At 48.9% G+C, this 9,620-nt stretch overlaps 1 protein-coding gene across 1 annotated transcript in view; it reads left to right on the forward strand.

The window, feature by feature from the left end:
- The window catches only part of LOC311139953 (uncharacterized protein), a gene marked incomplete at both ends in the record, with an annotated part of 62,917 nt that extends 54,392 nt beyond the window's left edge, over window positions 1–8,525 (forward strand). Inside the window, 2 exon segments of the mRNA XM_084174949.1 lie at window positions 3,648–3,778; window positions 4,076–8,525. Coding sequence (XP_084031075.1) covers window positions 3,648–3,778; window positions 4,076–8,525 — 4,581 coding nt within the window.
- Window positions 8,526–9,620: the final 1,095 nt, after the last annotated feature.

Below are 9,620 nucleotides of genomic sequence, written 5' to 3' on the forward strand. Positions count from 1 at the left end.
AGCTCTGTGGAGTGTACGGCTTAAAGTGGTCCTATGGACAGATACCCCAATCTCCGCTGTGGAGCTTTGCAGCTCCTTCAGGGTTATCTTTGGTCTCTTTGTTGCCTCTCTGATTAATGCCCGCCTTGCCTGGTCCATGAGTTTTGGTGGGCGGCCCTCTCTTGGCAGGTTTGTTGCGGTGCCATATTCTTTCCATTTTTTAATAATGGATTTAAAGGTGCTCCGTGGGATGTTCAAAGTTTCTGATATTTTTTTACAACCCAACCCTGATCTGTACTTCTCCACAACTTTGTCTCTGACCTGTTTGGAGAGCTCCTCGGTCTTCATTGTGCCACTTGCTTGGTGGTGCCCCTTGCTTAGTGGTGTTGCAGACTCTGGGGCCTTTCAGAACAGGTGTATATATACTGAGATCATGTGACAGATCATGTGACACTTAGATTGCACACAGATGGACTTTATTTAACTAATTATGTGACTTCTGAAGGTAATTGGTTGCACAGGATCTTATCTAGTGGCTTCATAGCAAAGGGGGTGAATACCTATGCACACACCACTTTTCCATTATTAATATTTTTGAATTTTCTGAAACAAGTTATTTTCTTCATTTCATTCCACCAATTTGGACTATTTTGTGTATGTCCATTAAATCTAAATAAAAATCCATTTAAATTACAGGTTGTAATAAAACAAAATAGGAAAAACACCTAGGGGGATGAATACTTTTGCAAGGCACTGTACAATGTTGTTGATCCATCCTCAGTTTTCTCCTATCACAGCCATTAAACTCTAAGTGTTTTAAAGTCACGATTGGCCTCATGGTGAAATCCCTGAGCGGTTTACTTCCTCTCCAGCAACTGAGTTAAGAAGGACACCTGTATCTTTGTAGTGACTGGGTGTATTGAATTTATAACTTCAACATGCTCAAAGGGATATTCAATGTCAGATCTACCAATAGATGCCCTTCTTTGCGAGGCATTGGAAAACCTCCCTGGTCTTTGTGGTTGAATCTGTGTTTGAAATTCTCGGCTGAGGGACCTTACATATAATTGTATGTGTGGGTTACAGAGATGAGGTAGTCATTCAAAAATCATGTTAAACAATATTATTGCACACAGAGTGAGTCCCTGCAACTTATTTTGTGACTTGTTAAGCACATTTTTTCTCCTGAATTTATTTAGAGTTGCCATAATAAAGGAGTTGAATACTCATTAACTCAAGACATTTTGGATTTTCATTTGAAATTAATTTCATATTTTGCAATTATTTGCAATTTCTTCTTACTTTTTAACTATGCATTGTTGGGAAAGGGCTCATAAGCATTTCACGGTAAGGTCTACACCTGTTGTATTCGACGCATGTGACAAATAAAAATGTTTCTTCTATTCCACTTCTTCACTCCTCTACTCTCAGGTGGTCCAGTCACTGACAGATCCGCTCTTTCTATGATATACATAAGTCCTGTCACACACACACACACATTATTGTACAGCTAACCTTGTACAGTCCCATTCAAAATCCTATTTTCCCTTATCCTAACCCTAACCTTAACCCCAAAACCTAACCTTAACTCTAACCCTAACTTCTAACCCTAACTTTAAACCTAATTCTAACACTAATTCTAACCTTAACCCTAAACCGCCTAGAAATAGCATTTGACGCAGTTGGTCAAATTTAGTTTGTTTACTATTCTTGTGGGGACTTCTGGTCCCAACAAGTATAGTTAAACACGTCCACACACACACACACACACACACACACACACACACACACACACACACACAGCTGGATAGAGAGTTAGTTATGTATTATGTATGCATCTGAGTAGGAACATGATTAATATTTCCCACAGACCAGCATTTGGCATCAAAGACTCAAAGCTCCTTACTGTATGCTACCTACACACACACGTACGGAGGCACGCACACATGAATACACCAGTGTAGACATGCACGCATGCACTCAAACACACACATAAACACTCCCACACACACACAGCAGCAGTAGAACACATCAAAGCCGTCTATAGTGAGCTGACAGTGGGATGTTAAGCAGTGAGTGATAACACACAGAGACACTCATTTGTGTTCTGCTCACTACAGATTAACCTGAAAACTGTCAACGTGTGGGTGTGTTCCTGGATTAGCAGGATGAATTTATCTGACATTGATTAGCAGCCACGGGAGGTGTGATGGTGAGAGTGTGCATGAATAAATGCGTGCTCATTTGAGTGTGCCTTTAGGGTTTACTGTATGTGTGTGATTTTGTGAGAGCAAGGGAGAGAGTGAGAGAGGAGGGGTAGAAGGAGTAAGGAGGGATGAGAGAGAGAGAGAGAGAGAGAGAGAGAGAGAGAGAGAGACTGAAGAGAGGAGGGAAGGTTTGACTGAACGACATGTCAGGCAGAGTTGCAGAAAATAATCAGCTGTTGGGATAGATAGTTAGTGGCTAGATAAAATGATAGATCTGTTGTTAGATCAAATGGAGACTACTAGATAGTAAGTTAGTTGTAAATATGATCAACTAATGAGAGAGAGAGAGAGAGAGAGAGAGAGAGAGAGAGCGAGAGAGAGAGGGAAAGAGGGAAAGAGGGAAAGAGGGAGGGGAGACAGGAGAGGAGAGGCTGATAGAATAGAGGAGAGTGAAGCAGCTATTGTCAGACACCTTACATCCCTCTACAGCCTGATGACAGACAGACACACACACACACACACACCTGCCAAGCGCAGATAAAGGCAGGATGAAAAAGTATTAAAAAAGGAAGGCAGAGAAAGAGAGAAAGAGACATGAATCACTATTTCCCTGAAAGAGCTGGCACACCTGAAGGAGCAGACCGATGGAGAGTAGACACATACACACACATACACAGTGCAGTGATCTGTTTCTCGGTGCTGATGATACAGAGACGGTGCTTGCTGTGATTTTTGGAGTTCCAGGTTCAGTTCTAGAGGGTTCTACGGAGTTAGATAGGAGTTCCATGGCAGTTCTAGAGGGTTCTATGGAGTTAGAGGGGAGTTCCAGGTTCAGTTCTAGAGGGTTCTAGGGAGTTCGATAGGAGTTCCAGGGCAGTTCTAGATGATTCTAAGGAGTTAGAGGGATTTTAGGGTCTTCCAATGCAGTTCCTGTAGTGCTGTCTATGCTTTATTTATCCTATCAGTGGTCTGTAGTTTCAGTAACAACAGCATCTCCCTGCCATACTTCAGTCAATGTCTTCAATGTTAGATTTCAATAAGCAGGATTATCACTGAGATTTGCGTAATGAAGTAAGTTTCCTAAATTATCCTCTTATGATGAAGTCCATATTAATGTGACAGATGGTTGCTGGCATTTAGGCTGATGATTGAAGGGTTGATACATGGCAACCTGCTGAGAGATGACAACCTGACAGACTGCAACACTCATCATCATTAGACTTATAACACTGTCAGTACTCAATCACCACCATTCTCCCTGTCATACAGTTTCTATGACAGATGATGTAGAAACAACATGTTTCTCTCCATCAGAGTCTGTAGACACACACTTTTGATTGATACAATTCACACTCAGAGATAGTTCTTCCCACAGACAGAGGGAGCTGAAACAGAGTTTCCACACGACATAGACACACACACTCGCACACACACATTGACCCTTTCCTCTCCTCCCTGTAGAGACTGAAGGAGTTGAAGCAGAGGGAGTTTGCTCGGAACGTTGCGTCTAAGTCGTGGAAGGACGACCGCAAGCAGGAGAGAGCTCTGAGACGCCTGCACCAACTAGCACTGCTACGACAACAGACACACAGGTACGTCTGTGTGTGTGTGTGTGTGTGTGTGTGTGTGGTTGTGTGTGTGGGTGGGAAATCTCTATGATACACACATACTGTACACATACGCTCACATGCACACACTCTCTGGTCCTCAGAGTGACGGATGTAAGAGCTGGCCTAGATACTGTAGGCACGAGCTGAGTTAATATAACATGAACACACACAGTAATCTGCATAATATGGACAGTGTTTGGCATTTTCACTCATTTTATATTTATTCTGTTCTCTGCTCTGCTATCCTCTCGTCTCCACCTCTCCTCACCTCTGCACCAGGGTACCAGGCCAGGTTGTTAGGTTCCGAGGGACAGTGAAAGCTGAGATCCAGCATTCAGAGAGACACTGTGGAGAGAAAGACTACAGACCAGGGGACCACCATGTCCCCTTGACCCAAACAGGGTTAATCCATACCACAGGGAACTCCCAGCGACCCGCTTTTACCCTACCTCTAACTAAGCCCCAGACCATCCCTCTCAGCCTCCAGGGAGAGGACTCCCCCCATCTCCAGACCAAGCCTCTCTCCCCTTCCCAGCCCCAGCAGCCAGAGGATCCTACCCACATACCCATTTTCCCTGGAGGGCCCTTCCCACCCTCCCCACCCCCAGCCTTGCATTCCAGATGTGGACCTTCTCTGGAGGATCCCCAGCCTCGCCTGAACAGCTCCCTCCAAGACCCTGCCTTTCCGTGGGGCAGAGACACGGGAAGGGTGGGGGTCTCCTTCTGTTTCTCCAGGAGGGGCCCGAGGCTAGAGCCATCTGCCTCTGTCTTCTCAGACCAGCAAGATGAGGAGGGGAGAGGAGGAGGAGGGCAGATGAAGGAGAAGAGAAGGGGAGGAGATGAGTTACGGCTGCATCACCCAGACAACCTGTTAATAGGGCAACCAACCAACAGCCTTCACCCCGGAAACAAGACAGACCCTTCAGGCGGGGAAGAGGGGGAGGAGAGAAGAGAGAAGAGAGGAGGGGAGGAGAGAGACAGGTCCTCTGCTAGCCATGACCCAGGCTGTCCTTCCTGCAACGCCAGACTGAGAGAAACAGACCAGAGCCCTGAACACGGTACAGCAGATGAGAGGGAAGAGACGGAGGAGGGGGAAAAGAGGGAGGAGAGGAACGGGGGTACAGAGCACAGACAACAGGGCCATGAGGTGAATCAGACTCCTATGTCTTCTTATCTCCATGTGGTTGCCAGAGATGGATCCACACGTCTGAGATGGCCAGTAGAATTGCTGCAGTTTACCACAGCCAAACCCCACCTCTCCTACAGCTGCAAACCCACACACTGGCAACCCCACACCAACCCACTACACTGTAACCCTGAACACAACCACAACCACTGTCAAACCAAGTTACACTGTAACCACTCAGCAAGCCAGCAGGAGACAGAGAAACACACAGAGGAGTCTGACTCCCTCATGTTCTCTAGCTCCCAGCCTCCTCCTCAGGACACAAAAAATGTAGAATACAATACAGATCTATATACAGAGACAGGCGGGACAGATGAGGGAGTCACACACTCATCATCCTGTCACGTTGTAGAGAAGACAGAAGCACATGGAGTGACAGCAGCCTTCCAGGCAGAAGCAACAGTGCCAGAGAGTGGAGGTGAATCTGGGTTCACTCCGCCTGTAGGAGAGGCGTGGCACCACCCCCTCTTCGGGAACGGTGACCCCCTTTGCGGTGACAACACTCACACAAACCCCCACAATCCCCAGGGGGGCAGATTAGGAGGACATGTGAGACAGGAGAGAGAACGAGCCGTCAGAACCCCCAGGCCTAAATTAGAGGCTGTCATCCAGCCCTGCGCCGCCGAGTGTGAGTGTGCAAGCGAGGTGAGGTGTGTGTGTACGCACGCTGCCAGCTCGTGCATACACTCCGTGGGCGGTTCAGTAAGCACTCCGACAGATGTGTCATGCCGAAATGTAAACGACAGCACAAAGAAGAAGAGGAGAAACGACAGCACAAAGAAGAAATTGAGAGGAGAGAGGTATAATGGGACTTCAAACGAGTGCGAGGGAGATCGGCAGCGTCTTAGGAGTGTCATAACCTCTGTTTCCACCTGGTGGGGCGGAAAGAGGAGATGTGACGGAGACAGAGAGGGAGAAGGAGACAGGGAAATAGAGTGGGAGGGAGAGACAGGCGAAAAGCGGAGATGTGACGGAGAAGGAGACAAGGAAATAGAGTGGGAGGGAGAGACAGGCGGAAAGAGGGGAAGAAAGGCAGGGGGGAAGAGGGGGAAGAGGAGGAGGGGTGGGACTCTGTGCCTGGTGGGAGAGTGGGACTCTGAGTCTGTACCCTGCTCTGACAGACAGAGGCCTCACAGGAGTCACAGTAGAGACCAACATCACTATCACTATAACTCTGCCTCCCAGTTCAACACAGCACAGAGAGTCACAGAGAGGACAGAGTACTACAGCACAGAGTCTCAGCTGTATAGAGAGGGAGAGGGGGAGAGAGAGAGATTTGGAGAGGTAGAGAGAGGAGAAAGGGAGGATTGGCCTTTCTACTGGAGTTCAGACTCCTCTCTGTGTTCTACATCCGGGTCGCCCTGGGAAAAGGCTCACAACCTCCCAGTGGCATATGGTGGTCTCCACGATTACAGCAGGGGCTACCCCGTCTACAGTCGCCATGACAACATCCCTGGTAGCAACATTACCTGCAGCCCAGTGAGGAAGAGTAAACACATCCAAAGAAACAGGAAATACATTAATAGGAAGAGGAAGTGGTCAGAGAGTGAGGAGTGGGAGAGAACAGAGAGAGGGAGGAGGGAGAGCTGGGATGGAGGGAGTAGAGGCTGTTGGGAGAGAGGGAGCAGGGAGAGGGGTGGTAGGGAGAGAGGGAGCAGGGAGAGGGGTGGTAGGGAGAGATGGAGCAGGGAGAGGGGTGGTAGGGAGAGAGGGAGCAGGGATAGGGGGAGTAGGAGGCAGGGTTGGGTAAGCAGGGAATCCAGCCCTGGAGGAGTCAGTGGAGGGGGCTGGCGGAGGTATCTCTCGACCCCCAGTCACAGGACTCTGGAGAGGGACAGGAGATGGAGGTCTAGTCCTGGGGAGGGAGAGAGAGAGGTCTGTGACAGGGGACCAGGGGACTCAAGCCCAGACAGATGTACCTGGGGCAGCAGTGACAGTATGGAGGACAGGGGGACATACTGCTGGGAGGACAGATATAGCTGGGAGGACTACTGGGAGATACAGAGGTCCACTGAAGGTAGAGAGAGCTGGAGCAGCTGGGAGAAGGGATTCAGACCTAGCCCCAGCCCCAGACCTGAGTGTTTTAGCTGGGACTGGGTTACCAGATGCCCTGACCATAGACACAGCCCCAGCCCTGGCTCCCAGTCTGTCCCCAGTGTGCAAGTTACCAGATGCCCCATCTCCAGCCCCAGTCCCTGGCCTAATTCTAGCCCTGACTGGCTGCCCCGACGGCCCAGCCCTGGCTCCTGTAGCAGCAGCACCAGTGTGTCAGACCTAAGTGGGGGGTGGAGTAGCGTTAGTACCCGCTCAAGACTAACCCTGACTGGGAGAAAAACAACAGGGGTGCCCAGGCGAGCACCATCTCCCTCACCCACCAAGGAGAAACACCAAGCCCCCAGCCTCAAACCTACTCCTCCTAGACCTCTGCCCAGCACTGATACCACCCATCCACAGGACAGGAGCCCCAACCCCACAGCACAGCCTACATGTCTCTCAGACAGAGAGTCCAAAGCCTCCCCACAGCCCAGAGAGGGGAACCCCAGGAGAACTCTGCTACTGCCACTTATAGGGAAACTACCAGCGATCAGGAGAGGAACTAAGAGACGATGGGCAGAAAGAGAGAGGGAGGGCCCTGACCAAACAGAGAAACAGGACCACAATCAAGACCAGGTCCAGGACCAGGACCACAACCAAGGGAAGGGGAGTATGAAGAATGGAGCAGTCCCAAGTGGTCGACCGTGCCCTCAACCCCTCTCGTCTCAGAGCCCTGAGAAAACTGGAGAGGACACGTCCTGTCCTTCCCTGACATCACATCCTGCTGTGACCTCATATCCTGTCCTAACTTTATCTCACAGGGGTCAGTGGTCACAAGGCCCCTCCCCTCCTCTGTCTCAACAGCTAATCAGCTTCAGCGCTGAGGAGATGGACAAGTATCGCTGTCTGCAGGAGCAAGCACGAGAGCACATGCAGAGACTACTACTGGGGACAGAGACACACACACCGGCACACACACCACCTACCCCCTCCCCAGAGCCATACACACACCCCACACACACTCATGTAGCACACACTCAAGAGCAAAACACACACTCTACTTCCCTAAATACCTCTCTAGAGCTAGACACACACCAGGTACAAACACAGCTCTTACAGACACACCCTACCCCCAGCCTCCCCCCTCCTCATCCCCCTGTCCCCGTACCGCAGCCTCTAATGACCCACCCTCCTCCACCCACCCTTCATCATTTCATTCTACAACACACAGCTTTCAGTATGGCACTCTCATCACCCTCCTCTACCTCTTCTTCTCTCGCCCACCACACCTCACTCCCTCATCACCTGCCCCTCCTACACTCCCCTCTCCCCCATCCCCACCTCCCTCCATTCTCCATCTCCTCTATCTTTCCCTCCATCCTACTCTCCCATCCTCCTCTACATCTCCTCCCTTCCTCCCCTGCCTTCCACCCCTCCCCCCTTACACTGCCCCCACCGAGACCACCGTATCCAGAAAGAATTTGGTCATTGAGTTTTCAACAAAAATAATGATGATGCTCTCTGATGACATCACATAGTAATACAATGCCATGTTAGCAACCCCTGGACAATAATGTCCCATACAGTATAACAATCCACTGAATTTTCAGAATTTGTGTGTGTGTGTGTGTATGTTTTTGTATGAGTGCATGCGTGTGTGTACATGTTGTCGCTGTCGGATGAAAACCTTTTAACTCAATTTTTGCCAATTTTCATGTTTTTACATGTATTGGAAGCATTAACTCCCCTCAATGTTCTCTGAACATTTCATGACTCTAGGACTAAGAAAATGTATTCAAAATAGCTTCTGAAGTTTCATAATTGTATGTTTGTTAATAAATAAATAAAATCAATTTCCTGAAAAGTTTCTGTTTTGGAGAGGAGGTTTTCCTTCGACAGCGACTGTGTGAGCGCAAGAGAGAAGCTCCTTTTGATCCTCATGTTTCCATCCCTCCCCATTCAAGTATGAATCAAGGGAAACCGTTCACCTGCTAAAACTAACTGTCTTTCTCTCATCTCTTTCTTCCGCTCTGAACGTCAGACATACTGGCTGTCTTTTGATGTACCGTCATACTGGCTGTCTTTTGAAGTACCGTAACACCTGAGAGAGAGAGAGAGAGAGAGAGAGAGAGAGAGAGAGAGAGAGAGAGAGAGAGAGAGAGAGAGAGAGAGAGCGACAGACAGACAGACGCCCAGGCCGTGAGCAGAGCAAAGGGCCAACCCCCACTCCTACACCCGCCCAAGCCCCATTCAGCGACCTAAGAGGCATGTATCAGATGCCCAGCATGCTCTGCTCACACCTATTAGTCTGAGGCATAACCACACAAAGCACAACACTGAACACTATGGAACACAAAGCTTTTACTATAACATGCTGGAATATCCAAGGTCTGAGGTCATCTGCCTTTGGCCTAAAGAGCAGGAACCCAGACTTCACCAAAGACATCAGAAATACAGACATTGTTATCCTACAAGAAACATGGTATAGAGGAGACAGACCCACTGGTTGCCCTCTATGTTACAGAGACCTGGTAGTCCCATCCACCAAACTACCAGGAGTGAAAAAGGGAAGAGACTCAGTGGGTATGCTAATTTGGTGTAGAT

Source organism: Coregonus lavaretus, assembly GCF_964263955.1.
Source record: "Coregonus lavaretus genome assembly, chromosome: 13".
Classification (NCBI taxonomy): domain Eukaryota; kingdom Metazoa; phylum Chordata; class Actinopteri; order Salmoniformes; family Salmonidae; genus Coregonus; species Coregonus lavaretus.